We start from the raw sequence: 21,212 nt of genomic DNA on the forward strand, positions 1-21,212 counted from the left end.
GGAGTGGCTCAAGAAGAAGCACATTAAGGTCCTGGAGTGGCCTAGCCAGTCTCCAGACCTTAATCCCATAGAAAATCTGTAGAGGGAGCTGAAGGTTCGAGTTGCCAAACGTCAGCCTCGAAACCTTAATGACTTGGAGAAGATCTGCAAAGAGGAGTGGGACAAAATCCCTCCTGAGATGTGTGCAAACCTGGTGGCCAACTACAAGAAACGTCTCACCTCTGTGATTGACAACAAGGGTTTTGCCACCAAGTACTAAGTAATGTTTTGCAGAGGTGTCAAATACTTATTTCCCTCATTAAAATGCAAATCAATTTGTAACATTTTTGACATGCGTTTTTCTGGATTTTTTTGTTGTTATTCTGTCTCTCACTGTTCAAATAAACCTACCATTAAAATGATAGACTGATCATTTCTTTGTCAGTGGGCAAACCTACAAAATGAGCAGGGGATCAAATACTTTTTTCCAAAACTGTAGGTCTGGTTTGCAGTCTGCATTCCAATTCATCCCAAAGGTGTTCGATGGGGTTGAGGTCAGGGCTCTGTGCAGGCCAGTCAAGTTCTTCCACACCAATCTTGACAATCTATTTCTGTATGGACCTTGCTTTGTACATGGGGGCATTGTCATGCTGAAACAGGAAAGGGCCTTCTCCGAACTGTTGCCACAAAGCACAGAATCATCTATAATGTCATTGTATGCTGTAGTGGTAAGATTTCCCTTCACTGGAACTAATGGGCCTAGCCCAAACAATCAAAAACAGCGCCAGACATTATTCCGCCACCAAACATTACAATTGGTACTATGAATTCAGGCAGGTAGCGTTCTCCTGGCATCTGCCAAACAAAGAGTCGTCTGTAAATGTATTCTACCCCTTTTTGAAAACCACAGAGCCAGTCCCTAGACGCATGACTAAGTCTTAGAGTATACACTGTCATCTATCTCATATGTGTTACCACATAGTGAGGTAATGACGACATCAATATGGGAAATTAACTGACATTAGTGGAGTACAGAAAGAAATAGACTGGAAATATAGAAATAGGAGGTAGAAATAGTGATAGATATTCTAATAGTTTCCATGACCAAAACATAATGAAACTTGCGGAATAATGTAGGGGTTCTCTCTATGTACTGTACAGTTAATAAAGCATTAGAAGGGATCCTTCAAAGGGCAAAGGGATATAAGAATGGGTGAAAGTTGTGGGCAGACTTAAGAGTTCTTCATAATGCAGTCATTTTACACTCATTCCCAGGACCACATTCTATTCTCTACATTTGAAAGAGCCGAAGAAGAAATCATGGAGTTGTTCATAAGTTTGGGTGATTATAGCCATAGCTAATTAGTGGTACGTTTCAATTAAACCATTAAGCAACAAGCTAATCTCCACCATTTCTCCAACCTCTCATTTGAGCTCAGATATTCATTCATTTGACAAATGGTATTCATTTTCTCACATATATAAATATTCATATTCACACTGATGCAAATGGTTTTTCAACAGTGTACCGTGCGAGCGTACAGTGGGGTTGCAGTGCTGTCTAGTGGTCGCCAGGTGTACTGCAACATATATTAATTTACCTCTTTAAAACTCCCTTGGGTGGCAGTAAAGAGTGTTGTCTCAAACTACCCCATTGTATTGGAACAGATGTGTAAACTGGGTTTAGTAATGTCATTGTGCTGGAGACCACTGTACTACATCAATCTTTATTTTCCTAATTCATACACTGAATCTCTGAGTCTTCTGTGATCAATCCCTGTTGCCTTACAGTGGAGCGAACAAGGTCCATTAACGTGTGAAAATACATGACACATTCATTGTGACAACCTAGCAACCATAGTACAGTAAAAGGCAATTGCCTAACAACTGTTGACAGTACAGGGAGTACTGCCTGTACATGAGTGAGACCTACCGTATATTACCCTTTATCACTTTTCCAATCACGTGGTTTAGAAACAGCAGGACTGATCGCAGTGGAGTCTCTCACAGAGTCTATTCCAGGGACCAGAGGGAGGAGAGCTATAGTACCTTCAACAGTAACCAGACTTTCTCAACAGGTATTACAGTTCAAAACCAAATCTTTCTCACAGTAATGTTAATAGGGTCTTTCCACCAATTTGGTGCCTTTTGAGAAGTGTAAATTGGTCAAAAATAACTTTTGATTTCACCTAATTTTAACAGTGTCTAAAAGAGCACATGTAAAAAAAAAAAACATTTTCCCCCATCTCAATTTTTTTTTAAGACTATATTAAGGGCCTATTAAAATGCCCAAAAAAGTAACAGGGTTGATGATTTTTTCTTAAATAAGCCATACATTCACTTGTGACAGGGGAATGGAAGGTTGTTGCAAAAGGGAGTGGCAATTGAATGAAAGCCTGTCTATCTATGAGTAACAGGGTAGACGTGTTCTGCTCGAATAGTTTCACCATATTAAAAACGAGAGTCCAGTTCACATAACAGGGTTGACCTTAAAATGAGGGACAGATGTAAATGAATCACTAATCACATGAAATAAATAAATCTTCAGAGATTACTTTGTCAAAGTAAAATAACTACGGCTTTATAATGTTGAAACTTGGAGAAATGTAGGGATTAAGTGGGTTAAAATCTTCCTAGAAGTGACACAGGGTTGATGGAGGGACATGTCAAAATGCTCCATTTTGGCACTTTAGCAAGCCTTCATAGATATCTGATTTATTGAATTCTCCATTTGGTCTATATTGAAAAGGGCACTTTGTTTAATATAACAGGCTTTTAAAATGTAATATTGGTGCAGAACTTCTACATTGTGCACCAATATAAAAGGGATACGAAAGGCACTCTTAGTGGAACGACCCAATAGTAAACAAACAGATAGTGGTGGGGTATGTCACCATCACACTGTTTTCATCAGTTAACATGTGGTAGAGCAGTAGCGAAAGAGCACAGAAGTAAAAATTATATAAAAATGACTTGTAACACCCCATTAATTGTTCAAGTGGGGGAAGTTCAGTGAATGTATTTTAATGAAATATCATTTTTGGCACTTCTGCCGTTGTGTAAAAGATACATTTTGCTCAGTTCCCCCCATCCCTGACTATGGAGAAGTGGATATTGTTTATTTGTAGTAGATTTGCTCCAAGTGTCTCAGCATCATTCCTCCCAGAACCATTTATAGAGCTCAGTAACCATCCGATTCTCAGGGTGGCCTCTGATGTATTCACAGCTGTTGCAGGCATTCTGAATGGGGAAGCTGTTGATACGGACTGTGTGGATCCTCTGCCACTTGAAGTATTTACGGTACATCTCCTCATTCTCGTCTAAGAAGAGGAGGTGTTTGGCCAGGGCTCTGGGCGAGCGGAAGTCATCCACATGGATGAAGGAATCTCCAGGGATGAACTTCTCATAGTTCCCTCTTGTCGGGCCCATGACCACAGGAACAGCGCCCAACTTGAGAGCGTTATATAGTTTTTCTGTGATGTAGTCCTTATGGACGGAGTTCTCAAAAGACAGGTAGAATTTACAGCTGGCCACGATCATTCTGTATTCACTAAGAGATACCTTTTTGTTGAAAGGGTCCCCGTAGGTGTGAATCCCGATGAATTTGCGCAGCTCCATGTAGTACCAAGTCCTCTTGTGTTCTGGGTTCCAGTTGCTAACGATCCAACAGACCAGTCGGTTTTTATGCGGGACAAACTCCTCCCTCTCTTTAGTCCGAGGGACGAGAGATCCATAAGGCATGTTGATGTCTGCATCCTGCCTGTAGTTTAAAGTCACATTAAACAGATCTTCCAAGCCAGGTATTCTATTCGTGTGTGCCGGCGATTCGAAATTCATCCACACCCATTTCTGGAAGGAGGGCCGTGGTTCTTGGGGCAGGTTGGATAAATCCTCTTCGATCTCTCTGTGGTGGATGAGAACGGCATCCGCTTGACTGTACAGCTCCCTGTCCGCTGTCAGGTGACAGCCTTCGATGTTGTACAAGGACCTGCAGGAGTTCAGTTTGAAAGGATGGTCAAAGGGCCAGTGCCAGACCAACACGGTAACGTCCTGTTTGTGCTCCGCCTGGAATTGCTTGGCCAGGACAGGGAGCCAGGTGATAGCAGGTCGGTACAGTAGACAGGTCAGCAAGCAGCCCAGCAGGAGAATGCCCATCAGGCTCCGGTGCCCAATTCTACAATTTGGTCCAAGACACGTCATTTGGTCTGTCAAAAGGAAAGGCTGTTTGTTTATAAGTTTATTAAGAACAGGCAAACACATCTAATCACTATTATTGCATGTATTCGTAAAGTTGACAATGATTATTTTAGCACGAGGAATACTGGTCAATCATAAACTCAGACCACAGACAGGTTTTAGGGTGAGGGCAGACATCTGCTGACGAGGCTAGTTCTCTATCAGCGGACCATTTCATTGGTTCACTAGTCATGCATATTATGTGGTTGTCATAACAGTAATCAAAGTCAATAAGACAAGCTCAGGTTTCTGTTAGGTTAGTGACTTCTGAAGTGACTGAGGCAGTGGTTGTCACTAAGATCCTGAGTTCACAGGACATGCTGTCCATCCAGAGAAACAAATTAGCCATGTGGTCAAACTAAACATATACTCCGGCTACTTATCCGGGCTATTGTGTGTATAGAGTCCACCCTCTGAACCAGAATATAGGATATATCAATAACTATTGAGGATACAGTAAGACTATTGAACTAAGGAGTCATGGGACCCAAAGTGTTGGGGGCTGTGATTTCACCCTTGCCCGGGGTAATTAACTTCAGGTTGCAGGATATGTAACCTAAAGGGTTACTAATGAGAGGACAGGTTTTAAGTAAACATACTTCGCAGTCAAATAAAGACAGCATGTTATACAACGGGAAATACCAGAGTAGGCAATAAACTACATGGTAATAACAAACCTGTGTGACTGTTTGATACCAACAAGTTTCCTTAAAGCCAGCTAATATTTAAATACATGAATATAGCTATGTAGGATCTATACACACACACGGTATTTGACAAAACTTTAACTACGTTGATCTTTCTAGTTCGACTTGTCTGTTAAAAGAAACAAATTATTTTTTCTAACACAACCAATTTTACACAGACTTGATAAAAGACACACACATAGGAAACTCAGCACTAAATCAGACAGACAGAGACTCCATTCAAACATAGAGAACAGCAGTTACATCCAATAATTCATATCTACACCACATTCCACACTGCTCTTCAAGGAAATTATATACTGGGTGAGGGGTGCTTACCTGCTAGCTCTGATATTTGACTTTGAACTTAAACAGAATGACGTTGCTGGCTTTGACTTAAAGGCACACCTGACACTTAGCTGAGTCACATTGCACTCATGTGCCTCCACATCCTTGAGGGAGGATAAGCCTAGAACCGGTGTGCAACTGCAGGCAGAGGGACAGCCTCTCTAGCCTTTGCCCTTCATGTCACACCTTACACGCACTGCCCACTTCCCTGCCGTGTGCAATTTGTCAAAGAAATACACACCTTCATAATGTGCTTAGTTAAGGCAATGTGAGTTGGAGAGCGACCCTCCTGTAGGTTTTCACTCCAGGCCCCGTGTTGTAAATAACCTGGTGCATCTTATCAACCAACTAATTATTAGAACCAGGTGCGCTAGATTAGGGTTGGAGTGAAAACCTACAGGATGGTAGCTCTCGAGGAACAGGGTTGGAGAGCTCTAGTATATGATGTGTAAGTAGTGTTATGAAATGTAAATAATGTTTTAAAAGACAGTGCATACGTGTAATGCAGTGTAAATATCAGAGAAGGAGGAAGTAAGTACTCAAAATATTAATCGTAAGGTAAAGATTAAACTTGTCATCATACAGAAAAGATTTGCTCTTTGGTAGGAGTCCTTTTGAAGCCAGATATTAATTTGATTCTTCTATGGCTGCGTTTACACAGGCAGCCCAATTCTGATATTTTTCCACTAATTGGTCTTTTGACCAATCACATCAGATTGTTTAACATCAGCTCTTTTTCAGACTTGTGAGGCATCTGTTTCTCAAACTAGACACTCTAATGTACTTGTCCTCTTGCACAGTTGTGCACCGGGGCCTCCCACTCCTCTTTCTATTCTGGTTAGAGCCAGTTTGCACTGTTCTGTGAAGGGAGAAGTACACAACGTTGTACGAGATCTTTAGTTTCTTGGCCATTTCTTGCATGGAATAGCCTTCATTTCTCAGAACAATAATAGACTGATGAGTTTCAGAAGAAAGTTCTTTGTTTCTGGCCATTGTGAGCCTGTAATCGAACCCACAAATGCTCATGCTCCAGGTACTCAACTAGTCTAAAGAAGGCCAGTTTTATTTCTTCTTTAATTAGTACAACCGTTTTCAGCTGTGCTAACGTAATTGCAAAAGGGCTTTCTAATGATAAATTAGCCTTTTAAAATTATAAACTTGGATTAGCTAACACAACGTGCCATTGCAACACAGGAGTGATGGTTGCTGATAATGGGCCTCTCTATGCCTATGTAGATATCCATAAAAAATCTGCCATTTTCAGCTACAATAGTCATTTACAATATTAACAATGTCTACACTGTATTTCTGATCAATTTGATGTGATTTTAATGGACAAATGATTTTCTTTCTAAAAAGGACATTTCTAAATTACTGCAATTTTTTTGAAAGGTAGTGTTCACATATTATGGCTAAAAACTGCTTGCCATTAAACAGCTTTAGTACAAACTTTCACCACCTGTGATGAGTCAAACATCCTTCAGTTCTTGTTAATCTCACAAGCCTTCTGTAAACTATGGAAGCCCTCTATGTTTATGATGGATAGAGCTAGTGTTACACTCGTTGATTGAATGAGGAGACCAAGGCACAGCGTGCGTAGAGTTCCACATTTTTTAATAAATGAAACTCAAACAAAAACAAGAAAGCACAAACAAAACGTGAAGCAACTGGCGTGCTCACAGGCAACTAACCAAAAAAACAAGATCCCACAATCAGAGGTGGGAAAAGGGCTGCCTAAGTATGATCCCCAATCAGAGACAATGATAGACAGCTGCCTCTAATTGGGAATCATACCCGGCCAACAAAGAAATAGAAAATCTAGAATGCCCACCCAAATCACACCCTGACCTAACCAAAATAGAGATTTAAAAAGGCTCTCTAAGGTCAGGGCGTGACAGTACCACCCCAAAGGTGCGGACTCCGGCCGCAAAACCTGGCTCTATAGGGGAGGGTCCGGGTGGGCATCTAGCCTTGGTGGCGGCTCTGGTGCGGGACGTAGACCCGGCTCCACTTGCGGCTTCCCCCACTTCTGTGGAACCGGACCGTGGATCGTCGCCGGAGGCTCCGAACTGCCGATCCCCGCTTGAGGCTTTGGACTGGGGACCGTCGGCTCCAACCGTCGGCTCTGGACCGGGGACCGTCGCTGGAGGCTCCGGACCAGGGACCGTCGGCTCCGGACCGGGGACTGTCACTGTAGGCTCCGTGCCATGGATCATCGCTAAAGGCTCCGTGCCATGGATCATCGCTACAGGCTCCGCACCATGGATCATCGCTGAAGGCTTCGTGCCATGGATCATCACTAGAGGTGCCGGGCCATGGATCATCACCGGAGGCTTCGTGCCATGGATTATCACTGGAGGCTCTGGGCCATGGATTATCACTGGAGGCTCCGGGCCATGGATTATCACTGGAGGCTTCGCACCATGGATCATCACTACAGGCTCCGGGCCATGGATCATCACTGGAGGCTTTGTGCCATGGATCATCACTGGAGGCTTCGTGCCATGGATCATCACTGGAGGCTTCGTACGTGGAGCCGGAACAGGTCTCACCGGACTGAGGAGACGTACTGACAGCCTGGTGCGTAGAGCTGCCACAGGGCTTACCAGGCTGGTGAGACACACTGGAGGCCTGGTACGTGGAGCCAGAACAGGTCTCACTGGACTGGGGAGATGCACTGGAAGCCTGGTGCGTGGAGCAGGCACTGGATACACTGGGCCGTGGAGGCGCACTGGCGGTCTCGAGCAGAGAGCTGGCACAACCCGTCCTGGCTGGATGCTTACTTTCGCCCGGCAAATGTGGGGCGCTGGCACAGGACGCACTGGGCTGTGAAGGCGTCCCGGAGACACCGTGCGCAGAGCCGGCGCAGGATATCCTGGTCCAAAGAGACGCACCAGAGACCAGGAGCGCTGAGCCGGCACAATCCGTCCTGGCTGGATGCCCACTCTAGCACGGCAAATGCGGGGAGCTGGCACAGAGCGCACCGGGCTGTGGATGCGTACCGGAGACACAGTACGTGTAACTGCAAAGCATGGTGCCTGCACGGTCACACGCTCCTTACAGCGAGTGCGGGGAGTTGGCTCTGGTCTGAAACCTCGCTCTGACAATCTCCCCATGTGCCCCCCCAAAAACTTTTTTTGGAGCTGCCTCTCGGACTTCCGTTGTTGCCGTGACTCCCGGTCTCGTCGCCGTTCCTCCCTCGCTGCTTCCCCCTTGTTCCCCGGCAGGCTTTTGTATCTCTCCAATACTTCCTCCCAAGTCCAGGCTATTCTCTCCTCAACCTCCTCCAAAGACCCGGATGCCATCTCCTCCCGGGCACGCTGCTTGGTCCAGTTGAGGTGGGATCTTCTGTCATGCTCGTTGATTGAATGAGGAGACCAAGGCGCAGCATACGTAGAGTTCCACATTTTTTAATAAATGAAACTCACCAAACAAAAAAGCACAAACGAAACGTGAAGCAACTGGCGTGCTCACAGGCAACTAACCAAAAAACAAGATCCCACAATCACAGGTGGGAAAAGGGCTGCCTAAGTATGATCCCCAATCAGAGACAACGATAAACAGCTGCCTCTGTTTGGGAATCATACCCGGTTTAACTGGTTGTCCAGGGCTTAACTGAAAGGAAAAAACAAAAACCTGTAGACAGTAGGCCCTCCATGGAATGAGTTTGACACCCCTGCTATACGGCATTAAAACACCCTACATCTCATCATATTAATACACACAATCCACACAATCCATCAATATGACTCCTGTGCCGAAATGACTGATTATGGACACATGAGGTAAAGTAGGATTACCTACATCTACTCTATCATGTTGAATGCTGGCCTTGTGCCTTTAACCCCTATTTTACAGTTGTTAATAAAATTGCATTGCGATTTAGGCATTCATTCTTGAAGAATATTACTTGTAAAATGTCTCGTGAGCTGAGAATATCATAACCAAAAACATATGCTTTTTTTACTCCATTGTTTGTAAACAATGCAATTATATTATATAATTAAAATGAATAATTACATAATTAGATCATTACACTGCATAGCTTCAAAACATAGATAAAACTATAATTTTGATTTCATGGCTGGTCCTGACATTGGTTACATTTCTCAGCCCCACCGCTCAGCTGGTTACCAAACTGCCCTTATTGTGGAACCAGTTGTATCAGCTTAAAAACAAGCACATCTCATTGTGGTGATACAGTACATTAGCGGAGCATTGTATTTCTGACCACCATTGCTAGGAAATGACATGCATTGTCAGGTAAGAGACACAATTGAGGACTGGGCCTATTGTTACAGTATTTAAGTCATCCTTTTTGTTTTGGTAGTGTATACTGAACCGGCAGAAAATAAATGGAGGACAGCGGTACGCTAAGCCAATATAAATGTTTATGCCTTTTCCTAACCTCACTGAAACAATAACCTTCATTCCTAAACCTAACCATGAAATAATTTAAACCCCTAAACCTAACCTTAAATCATTTCGACCCCTATGCCTAACCATAAATAATTTTGTCCCCTATGCCTAACCGTAAATAATTTAGACCCCTATGCCTAAGCTTAAATAATTTAGACCCCTATGCCTAACCTTAAATAATTTATACCCCTATGCCTAACCTTAAATAATTTAGATGCCTATGTGACACATCCTGATCTGTTTCAACTGTCTTTGTGATTGTATCCACCCCCTTCCAGGTGTCGCCCATCTTCCCCATTATCCCCTGTGTATTTATACCTGTGTTCTCTGTTTGTCGGTTGCCAGTTCTTCTTGTTTGTCAAGTCAACCAGCATTTTTTGTCTCAGCTCCTGCTTTTCCCAGTCTCTCTTTTTCTCGCCCTCCTGGTTTTGACCCTTGCCTGTCCTGACTCTGAGCCCGCCTACCTGACCACTCTACCTGAGCCTGCCTGCCGTCCTGTACCTTTGCCCCACCTCTGGTTTACTGACCCCTGCCTGCCTTGACCTGTCTATTGCCTGCCCTTGTTGGATTATTAAACCATTGTTAATTCGACGTTGTCTGCATCTGGGTCTTACCTTCATTCCTGATACTATGCCTAACCTTAAATAATATAGACCGCTATGCCTAACCTTAAGTTTTCATTCTGCTGGTTGAATATGCACTTCCTTTATGTTCGGTTATTCATCTCCTTTATTGCCTTTTACTTTGTTTTTTTATCGCTTTCATTTTTTTACTGTGAAGTGTGCTGCGATTTTAAATGAAAAGTTTGATTTAATGCAATTTGAGTTTAGGGTCAAATCCCTTTAAATTCCTGACTGTTGAATTGGACATGGAATTCCTCCATAAGATTCGGGTCCAATTTGTGAATTGATTAGACTGTAGATAGAAGTGACCTTATTTCCTCAGAAGGAAACCCTGAAAGGCTTAGTTTTGTATATTTACATTATCTATAAAGTCATCAATGTCTTATTTTATTTTCCAATGTCTGATGAAGCCAACTGTCAACGCACATCATTATGTCTTCATCGGCATTGTGATTGGTTGTGCCCTAACTTTGTTCTACCATGGGCTGTCACCATGCCATACAAAGGTACAGTCAGAGGCATTGAAAGATCTCTCTCCAGTTCAACCCAGGTCAAAAGACAAAGACACCATACTACTGGTCTGGTTCTGGCACTTCAAATATCACTTCGACCTCACATCCTGCAGGTCAAACGTTCAACATCGAAGGCTGTCATCTGACAGTGGACAGGGAGCTGTACAGTCAAGGGGACGCCGTTCTCATCCAACCACAGCGAGATCGAAGAGAATTTATCCAACCTGCCCCAAGAACCCCAGGCCCACCTTCCACAAATGGGTGTGGATGAATTTTGAGTCACCAATGAACACACGTAAGACATCTGGACTGGGGAAACTCTTCAACGTGACGTTGAACTACTGTTGGAATGCTGACATTAAAGTGCGCAACAGATTAGTCTTCAAGAACAGTGAGATTGAGGAAGACCTACCCATTCAGAAGAAGGTTACAAACTGCTGGATTGTAAGCAACTGGAACGAGAACCACTATAGGGTCAAATATTACCAACTCCTGAGCAAGTTCATCACTTTCAACACATATGGAGCCCACTTTAATAACAAGCAAATTAGTCATGAGGAATACACAAGCACAGTGGCCAGCTGTAAGTTCTACTTGTCATTTGACAATACGAGAGAACACCCTGACTATATGACTGAGAAACTGTTCAATGCCATGAAGTTGGGCTCTGTGCCAGTTGCCCTAGGACCGCCCAAGCAGGTTTATGAGAAGTTCATCCCAGGTGATGCCTTTGTCCATGTGGATGATTTCTCCAAACTGGAGAAGTTGGCTCAGTATCTACAGAGCATGAGTGAGGATGAATACTCTAAGTTGTTCAGGTGGAGGAAGTTCTTCAAAGTTAATTGATGTGTCTTTCCTAATAATCATGCCTGTAGAGCGTGCCAATTTGTCCATCAGAAACAGCAATACCAGGTCACAACCAATCTGATCCAAATGGTACTGGGGTTAGGTGCATGAATTGTTTCCGCAAATGAGCAGATATCTGCCTGATCCACTTTAGGCTACGGCCTGTGAAGCCTACGCTAAATTGGAATTAATCATTTCTAACAGACGTGTGTAAATAGTGGTGGAAACCCTTCATTTTGCAGTAGACTAGTGCTTATTTTGCTTGGACATTGTAATATGACATAATGTCTATGATAAGCATATCTAGAGCCAAGAAACTCAATATTAGGTCAAAGGTGATTGCCTACAAATGTTAGGCTATTCTGCCCTACAAAGGCAAAGTGCAGTAACTACAAATTTGTCAAATATATTTGATCTGTTGTAATGGCCAGGTATATTATCTGATTAATGTGATATTTAGTTTCCTGACACAAGAACAAGCAAGTCGATCAGAATATATCATGAAGTACCCGAAATTGCTCTCTGTCTAGACAGAAAAAGAAGTCAGATTTTCCAGTTACTTTTTTACATAGCTACTGCTTTGCCTTTGTAGGGCAGTATTGTGGGTTTGCTTTGTATTGAAATAACATTATTGTGTATACCTTTTTATTTTATGTATGCAACTTTCTTTATTTAATATGTGTTTGAAAGCATTCTGTTGTGGAAATAAGTTGAGAATGTGTTGGGAGCAGGTTTGGGTAGGTTACTTTCTAAATGCAATCCGTTACAGTTGCTAGTTACCGGTCCAAAATTGTAATCAGTGACATAACATTTGGATTACCCAAACTCAGTAACGTAATCTGATTACTTTCAGTTACTTTGGGATTACTTTCCCATTAGACCACAATTTATATTACCAATTGAACTGCAGGATAAATCAATTTTAGAGTTTACATAGATGGCCATTAATGGATGTTGCAGGTGCGTCGGCCTTGTCCGAGGGGGATCAGGGGTTGTCGGTGAACCGGGTCTTCCTGCCTCGGTCTCCCAGATCCAGCGCTTGGGTCTGTGCCCGGACGCTGTCGTTTTAACCGCAAATCTTTTTGCTCCATGAACTGTGGCCTCTCGCTCTGGCGAAGGGCAGTGGGGGAAAGGAGGGCAACCTCCCCCCATTTGATGATTAGAAGTGCGGAAGCAGGCTATCTACACTCTGTATCAAGGGCCCCCTACGGGCTTGGGCCCCATGGATTCAGACCCTGTAAGCCCGTGCATTAATCAGGCCCTGGATCCGCACTGTGCAGCCATTGCAAGAGACATTTTTCCCTGGCTGTCCACTGATTGCTTAAACAATGATTGATAGGCAGTTTAAACTTCTTCAATTCAACCATTATTGGGTTAAAATACACATACAGTACCAGTAAAAACTTTGGACACACCTACTCATTGCAAGATTTTTCTTTATTTTTATTATTTTCTATATTTTCTCAGATTTCAAGCCAAATAAATGCTTCACAGAGTTCAAGTAACAGACACATCTCAACATCAGCTGTTCAGAGGAGATTGCAATTGCAATTCGAATTGCAAAGAAACCACTACTAAAGGACACCAATAAGAAGAAGAGATTTGTTGGGCCAAAAAACACAAGCATTGGACATTAGACCGGTGGAAATCTGTCCATTGGTCTGAGTTCAAATTTGAGATTTTTGGTTCCCAACGCCGTGTCTTTGTGAGATGCAGAGTAGGTGAACGGATTATCTCCGCATGTGTGGTTCCCACCGTGAAGCATGGAAGAGAAGGTGTAATTGTGTGGGGGTGCTTTGCTGGTGACACTGTCGGGGATTTATTTAGAATTCAAGGCACACTTAACCAGCATGGCTACCACAGCATTCTGCAGCGATACGCCATCACATCTGGTTAGCGCTTAGTGGGACAATCATTTGTTTTTCAACAGGACAATGACCCAACACACCTTCAGGCTGTGTAAGGGCTATTTGACCAAGAAGGAGAGTGATGGAGTGCTGCATCAGATGACCTGGCCTCCACAATCACCCGACCTCAACCCAATTGAGATGGTTGGGATGAGTTGGACCACAGGGTGAAGGAAAAGCAGCCAACAAGTGTTCAACATATGTGGAAACTCCTTCAAGACTGTTGGTAAAGCATTCCAGGTGAAGCTGGTTGAGAGAATACCAAGAGTGTGCAAAGCCGTCATCAAGGCAAAGGGTGGCTACTTTGAAGAATCTCAAATCTAAAATATATTTTGATTTGTTTAACACTTTTTTGGTTACTTCATGATTCAATATGTGTTATTTCATAGTTGTGATGTCTTCACTATTATTCTCCAATGTAGAAAATAATAAAAATCAAGAAAAACCCTGCAATGAGTAGGTGTGTCCAATTTTTTGACTGGTACTGTATACATTTGTGAGAAGCCATCCACAACAACCACTATCCATAATATGCAAAAAGCTAATAGCTAAATAAGAGAGCAACAGTGTGATTCACATCAATGCTCTATGTAGATATCAATAATAAGTTATATCTGTACGCCCGTAGGCTACACCACTGCTGTCATCCTCCAAGCGTTTATTCAAATTGGATAATCTTTGGATGCTGACAACACTCACACCATTGGAAGACATAGTTTGGACTGTAGCCTATAAAAGCCTGTTCCTACTATTTTCTCGCGATCGTTCAAACAAATGCATTATCATAGTGGTCTCTGACTTCAGGTCAGATTCAGACAGAAAAATTTAAACTTTTTTCAATGCTGATTTAAATGTCATTGAGAATATAGAAAAGTGCAAACATCCTTCTGAATTGAAACGTAATCCAAGAAGTAATCATCTGGTTTTTAAAAGTAGTCTGTAATCTGCTGGTAAGAGATTACAGTTACCGTTTTTTGTATTCCGTTGGGAAATGGAAAGATTTTCGGTGAACGAATGTAAAGGTGAAAAATGTACAATACTTTATTTTATAAAATCTTTGTGTCCACAAGATGTCGCTACATCCCTGTGTAAATCACTCAACACTTCAGATCACAGCTACTGGTATGCTGATAATCTACCTATTTAAATAACACTGTTTGCTAAATGACTGCTTGATGGTCCTAAAATTCTTTAATAAAGCGAATGCTAATAGGGTTGATTGTGTTGTGTGTCCTGTCCTCTCCACCGTATCACCTCTGATCCACATATGACCTGGACAACTTTCTCACAGCCTTCAGTCATCGCATTGACTAATTTACACTACAGGACAACAGGAGGAATTTACAAACGAGAAGTGGGAACATTGACTATTGTATACGGCACTTATTTATGGCATCAGATTCAGTAGTAGTAGTACAACGTTTGGGCCAAACCCTCCCCTCCCTACTTGTACACTGGCAGTAGCATCCTGTGTGAACACCACAGATAAGAGTTTCATACCCTATCTGGAACCTGCTCTGCTCTCTCGGTTACTGCGTTGATTGAAATAACAATCTGGCCTTCCCAGTTTACAGGCCTGTCACTGCTATAACTGTGCAGGCGACAGTATGAATTGTGCTGTATAGGAGATGGAGCTGGTTGTCACATGGGTTGGGTGTCTTTTAAAACAAGATACTTAAAGTAGTATTTTACTGGGTGACTTTCAGTTTTACTTGAGTCTTTTTAATTAAGGTGTCTTTACTTTTACTCAAGTATGACAATTGAGTACTTTTTCCACCAATGTGGAGGAGGAGGAAATTGAGTTTGACAGATGTGCGCCTGTTTCATTAGATGGTCATGTTGGGTAACATTTCCTTTTATGGGGTCCTTATTAGAGTGTAATTACATGTGAAATTACACTGTAACAAGTTTTGTAGTTAACTGTAACAACAAAGTTACACTGTAATAACATGTGACTGGCAGTAACTGCGGTCTGTAATTATAGAGGTGTAACAATGAATGCGTGTTACCATGCTTGTTACAAATGGACAGGTTTCCACTAAATTCACCAACTTAGTGTTTTGTTTCTTCTCAGCTGCATCCGATTCTTAACAACTGTCACAAAGGTTGTGACCCCTCGTGGATGTGCTGGGTGTCCGGGAGATTATGCTAAATAGGCTCCAATTACTTACCCATGAATGTGCAATGTTGAAAAAATATCTCCACGCAATGTTATTGCTAGCACTTGCCACCAAAATAAAGTGTACCAACTGGGTTAACTAACTTGGTCATCCCGGATGAGGAAAAACACATTTCAAATGTCACTGCATTCTGACAACTTGGCCCTCATTTTACAGCTTCTGGAAGTTTCACTTAATTTCTGTACCTTATTGCGAAATAAAGTGAAACTACCAGAAGCTTTAAAATGAGGGCCAGGTTGTCAAGATGGGTTATGTACTGTATAAGTGCACATTAACTACAAGTAACCCTCAAGATACACTTTTACACTTTTAACTAGCTATATCCTGTGTAACAACTAGTAATTACATTGTACTTAGGCAAATATTACATTTTTTCCACCTTTATTTAACTAGGCAGGTCAGTTAAGAACAAATTCTTATTTTCAATGACGGCCTAGGAACAGTGGGTTAACTGCCTTGTTCAGGGGCAGAACAACAGATTTGTACCAGCTCGGGGATTTGAACTTGCAACCTTTCGATTACTAGTCTAACACTCTAGGCTACCCTGCCGCCCAAAGCATGTACTATGCTTTGAAATAGTGTATTTTTCCACATCTGGGATGCCACCCATATTAGATCCCAGTCAGTGAGGTTGACCTACGGATCTGTTTTTGTCAGCTCAACCAAGTTAACCCAATTGGTACACTTTATTTTGGGAGCAAGTGCTAGCAACAACACTGTGTGGAGATATCGTTTGAACAGTGCGCATTCAAGGATAAGTAATTAGAGCCTATTGAGCATAGGCTATAATCTCTCAGACACCCAGCGCATCCACGATGGATCACAACCTTTGTGACAGTTGTAACTGTATGCAGCTGAGAAGAAGCGAAACACTAAGTTGGTGAATTTAGTGGAAACCTGCCCATTTGTAACACGCATTCATTGTTACACCTTGGTAATAACATACCTCAATTACTACCAGTTACATGTTATTACACTGTAACTATGAGTTGTTACAGTTAGCAACACTGTTAGTGTAATTAGACATGTAATTACACTGTAACAAGGACCCTTTAAATTGAAGTGTTACCCCATGTTGTTCATATTGTTGGTGATGCACAACTTCCAGAGGCAGACAGATTGCGTTATGAGCAAAGAAACATTACACAATCAATCATTACTCAATCACGCAGAGCTTTGGGAGTGTTGGTATGGCAGAGCTGATGATGATGGTGAGGTGTTAGTGATTTAAAAAAGGCTGCATGAAGATGAGGAAGTTGCCAAAAGAGTGTGACAGTAGCTAGGTTTCCATCCAATTTGCAACAGATTGTCATGCAACTATTCTGAAATCTTCATAAACCAACATGCCATTTTCCAGAGATGAGTTTCCATCCAACAGACTTTTTGTGGATAAAAGGCTGTGCGTGATGACGTAGCGCACATAAAAATAAATTCCCATGTGACGAATGCAAAACACATGCGCTCTAGTGAACAGCTCGCAGATACAGTGTGGATAAGGTACCTACATTATGAGATTATAATGGTAAAACCAATATTTTATCTGTCAAACGGCAGCTAAGCATCGATCATGTCATTAGAATAATACCCTGGATATCTATTGGAAAGGAGCATCAAGCTCATCACCTTCTACTTTCACCCCCCTGTGAAGTTCATAACTTACTTTATCTGTAGCCTAATAAACTGTATGCTTTTTCAAGTCGTAGTGGGAGGACCACACAACATACTGTATCATTGTGTGACTACAAATTTACTTTGAGATGGTTATTATATCAATATTTGCGCACAAAGGCATTTACACTGCCATTTCTCGCAAAATTTGTTTTACAGACACAAAAAGATTCCACCTTGTCAGACGAACAAATTGTCAAATTGTCTGTCAGCATTTATAAAATTGTTGCAGCATTTCATGTTTCCATTAACCCGGTCGTAGGTTATTGGTTTAAATTTACAGAATCTCACACGTAGAGAATTCACATCCTCCCATCAACACCTTCAGAAGGTCAACTTCCTGTAAGTTACTGGCCTCTGTTCTTGTCACATTCTGTCACGAAATACTTTGTGCTGTTGGAAGGAGGACCAAGGCGCAGCGGAAGTGTGGATACTTATATTTTAATTAACAAAAAAAAGTGTAAAGCATCCACAGGAAACAAAAACCACGACAGCAGCAGCAACAGTTTGCAGGCTTGAAAACACAGTGCAAAACAACCACCCACAACCCCAAAGAAAAACACACACACCTATATAGGACTTCCAATCAAAGGCAACTATACACACCTGCCTTCAATTGGAAGTCCCAATCATCCACACAAACATTCCCAACACAAACATGCCACGTCCTGACCCCAAAACTAAAACACTAGCTCCATCTGCTGGTCAGGACGTGACACATTCGTCGTAAGGAATGGACCAAAACGCAGCGGGAATGTGTATGCTCATCATCTTTAATATTGAAGAAAACCAAAACTTAACACAAAAACAACGATGAAAACCAGTCCTGTGAGGCACATAGCTACACACGGAACAACTACCCACAAATCCCATAGAATAAAACACCCCTCTTAAATAGGACCTTCAATTAGAAGCAACGAGGAGCAGCTGCTTGCAATTGAAGGTCAACCCAATTAACTAAACATAGAACTAGACATACTAGATAAACATAGAAATATTCTAACATAGAACATAGCCCAACAAACCCCAAAACACTCTAAACAAACACCCCCTGCCACACCCTGACCAAACTACAATAACAAACAACCCCTTTTACTGGTCAGGACGTGACAGTTCTGTTGAAGTCCACATAGAAAGTCCCCACACTAGGAAATGTCCTCTGACACTTATTGAGCAGAGAAAAATGAATTCATAAGGAAGATTAATACTATATTTCATATATGGATTTTAGAAAGTAATACAGTCAGAATAAAAAAGGACCAACATTACAGGTACAAAGCTTAGTGAAATAATGTACAGGAATTCTCAATTACCCACAATCCTCAAGCAAACTTGCTACAATATTGTTTGTTTTACAGAGCATGCTCATCCATAAAACCAGTCAACATTGCAGTCTGAGCTAGGACTGGGCTGTGCCAACTAGTAACCATGAATTCCAGCCTGGTCTCATAGACTAGACGTATAACATGGTAAAAGTAAATCCGGGAAACTCAAATTAGTATAATATGTTATGTTCCGTATGGTTATATAAGACAGAAGGTCACTTGAGGCAAAATTGAAAGGAGGGTGTTTGTTCGGAGTGGATTGGTGGGCGTATAACACGAACATCTAGCAAATCAAAGATTGCGTGTTCGAATCACATCAAGGACAACTTTAGCATTTTAGCTAATTATCTACTTTAACCATCAGTCATTGTTCTTCATGAATGTTTGCCACACTTTATGTTCTGACTCATTTTCTGTGTTCTGACACATGATATGTTCTGAGTTCCTCTTCTGTCTCACTTTGTAAAAAAAAGTCCAGAAACAGACAGAGAGATACAATAGTTGACCCACTTAATCTCTCAGCACACTTTCCTGTGTGGGAGGGTGGATAAAGTCCAAGAGAAAACCATGTTTGTGTGTGTGTGTGTGCCTATTGTTTAAACACAGCTGTCTGTGTCAGTTACCGAATCCAGTACTTCTAAACTCACAGCTCAATGTGAACAGACACTTGTGTTGTTCTATATACTGCCTGACATACTATAAGTAACCTATAGCCATACTGCCTGTTATACTATAAGTATAACCCCAAGGCTCGATCCTAGGCCCCACGCTCTTCTAAATTTACATCAACAACATAGCCCAGGCAGTAGGAAGCTCTCTCATCCATTTATATGCAGATGATAGTCTTGTACTCAGCTGGCCCCTCCCCAGATTTTGTGTTAAATGCACTAAGCTTTCTTAGTGTCCAACAAGCTTTCTCTACCCTTACCTTGTTCTGAACACCTCCAAAACAAAGGTAATGTGGTTGGGGACGAGAAATGAATAATTTTGCACGGCCAATTTTTCCGTTTTTTATTTGTTAAAAAAGTTTGAAATATCCAATAAATTTCGTTCCACTTCATAATTGTGTCCCACTTGTTGTTGATTCTTCACAAAAAATTACAGTTTTATATCTTTATGTTTGAAGCCTGAAATGTGGCAAAAGGTCGAAAAGTTCAAGGGGGCCGAATACTTTCGCAAGGCACTGTATCAAAGCTGCAGGCTAAAGTTAAATCTTGGTTTCCTCTATCGTAATCACTCCTCTTTCACCCCAGCTGCCAAACTAACCCTGATTCAGATGACCATCCTTCCCATGCTAGATTACAGAGACATAATTTATAGATCGGCAGTTAAGGGTGCTCTCGAACGACTAGATGTTCTTTACCATTCGGCCATCAGATTTGTCACCAATGCTCCTTATAGGACACATCACTGCACTCTATACCCTCTGTAAACTGGTCATCTCTGTATACCTGTTGCAAGACCCACTGGTTGATGCTTATTTATAAAACTCTCTTAAGCCTCACTCCCCCCTATCTGAGATACCTACTGCAGCCCTCATCCTCCACATACAACACCTGTTCTGCCAGTCACATTCTGTTGAAGGTCCCCAAAGCACACACATCCCTGGGTCGCTCCTCTTTTCAGTTCGCTGCATCTAGTGACTGGAACGAGCTGCAACAAACACTCAAACTGGACAGTTTAATCTCAATCTCTTCATTCAAAGACTCAATAATGGACACTCTTAGTGACAGTTGTGGCTGCTTTGTGTGATGTATTGTTGTCTCTACCTTCTTGCCCTTTGTGCTGTTGTCTGTGCCGAATAATGTTTGCACCATATTTTGTGCTGCTAACATGCTGTGTTGCTACCATGTTATCATGTTGTGTTGCTACCATGTTGTTGTTGTGTTGCTACCATGCTGTGTTGTTATGTTGTGTTGTTGCCTTGCTCTGTTGTTGTCTTAAATCTCTCTTTATGTAGTGTTGTGTTGTCTCTTGTTGTGATGTGTGTTTTGTCCTATATTCATATTGTATTTACTTATTTATTTTATTTTTAATCCCAGGCCCCATGTCCCCGCAGGAGGCCAAAAACACTCACAAACTTTTACAGATGCACAATCGAGAGCATCCTGTCGGGCTGTATCACAGCCTGGTACGGCAACTTTTCCACCCATAACCGTAAGGCTCTCCAGAGGGTAGTGAGGTCTGCACAACGCATCACCGGGGGCAAACTACCTGCCCTCCAGGACACCTACACCACCCGATGTCACAGGAAGGCCAAAAAGATCATCAAGGACAACAACCACCCAAGCCACTGCCTGTTCACCCCGCTGCCATCCAGAAGGCGAGGTCAGTACAGGTGCATCAAAGCGGGGACCGAGAGACTGAAAAACAGCTTCTATCTCAAGGCCATCAGACTGATAAACAGCCCTCACTAACATTGAGTGGCTGCTGCCAACATACTGGCTCAACTCCAGCCACTTTAATAATGGAAAAATTGGATG

General features: G+C 42.2%; 1 protein-coding gene and 1 pseudogene across 3 annotated transcripts; one reads left to right on the forward strand and one right to left on the reverse strand.

Moving 5' to 3' along the window:
- Positions 1-1,692: 1,692 nt before the first annotated feature.
- On the reverse strand, positions 1,693-5,558 carry LOC115204446 (alpha-(1,3)-fucosyltransferase 9). 3 transcript variants are annotated; one of them, XM_029770048.1, is made up of 2 exons: positions 5,491-5,558; positions 1,693-4,184 (listed from the first exon to the last, which is right to left on the reverse strand). In XM_029770048.1, exon 2 carries the CDS (start codon positions 4,177-4,179, stop codon positions 3,133-3,135), a length of 1,047 nt encoding a protein of 348 aa, XP_029625908.1. In that variant the 5' UTR covers positions 4,180-4,184; positions 5,491-5,558; the 3' UTR covers positions 1,693-3,132. The 3 variants fall into 3 exon arrangements, with proteins under 3 accessions (XP_029625908.1, XP_029625890.1, XP_029625899.1); XM_029770030.1 differs by lacking the exon at positions 5,491-5,558 and adding an exon at positions 5,241-5,353; XM_029770039.1 differs by lacking the exon at positions 5,491-5,558 and adding an exon at positions 5,241-5,353 and having other exon boundaries at positions 1,693-4,200.
- Positions 5,559-9,011: 3,453 nt separating this feature from the next.
- Positions 9,012-11,649, forward strand: LOC115196436 (alpha-(1,3)-fucosyltransferase 9-like; annotated as a pseudogene).
- Positions 11,650-21,212: the final 9,563 nt, after the last annotated feature.

Source organism: Salmo trutta, chromosome 1 (genome assembly GCF_901001165.1).
Source record: "Salmo trutta chromosome 1, fSalTru1.1, whole genome shotgun sequence".
In the NCBI taxonomy this organism is placed as follows: domain Eukaryota; kingdom Metazoa; phylum Chordata; class Actinopteri; order Salmoniformes; family Salmonidae; genus Salmo; species Salmo trutta.

Coding starts and splice junctions, on each gene's coding strand:
- LOC115204446 (XM_029770048.1), bottom strand. CDS start 4,179: ATGACGTGTCTTGGACCAAATTGTAGAATTGGGCACCGGAGCCTGATG.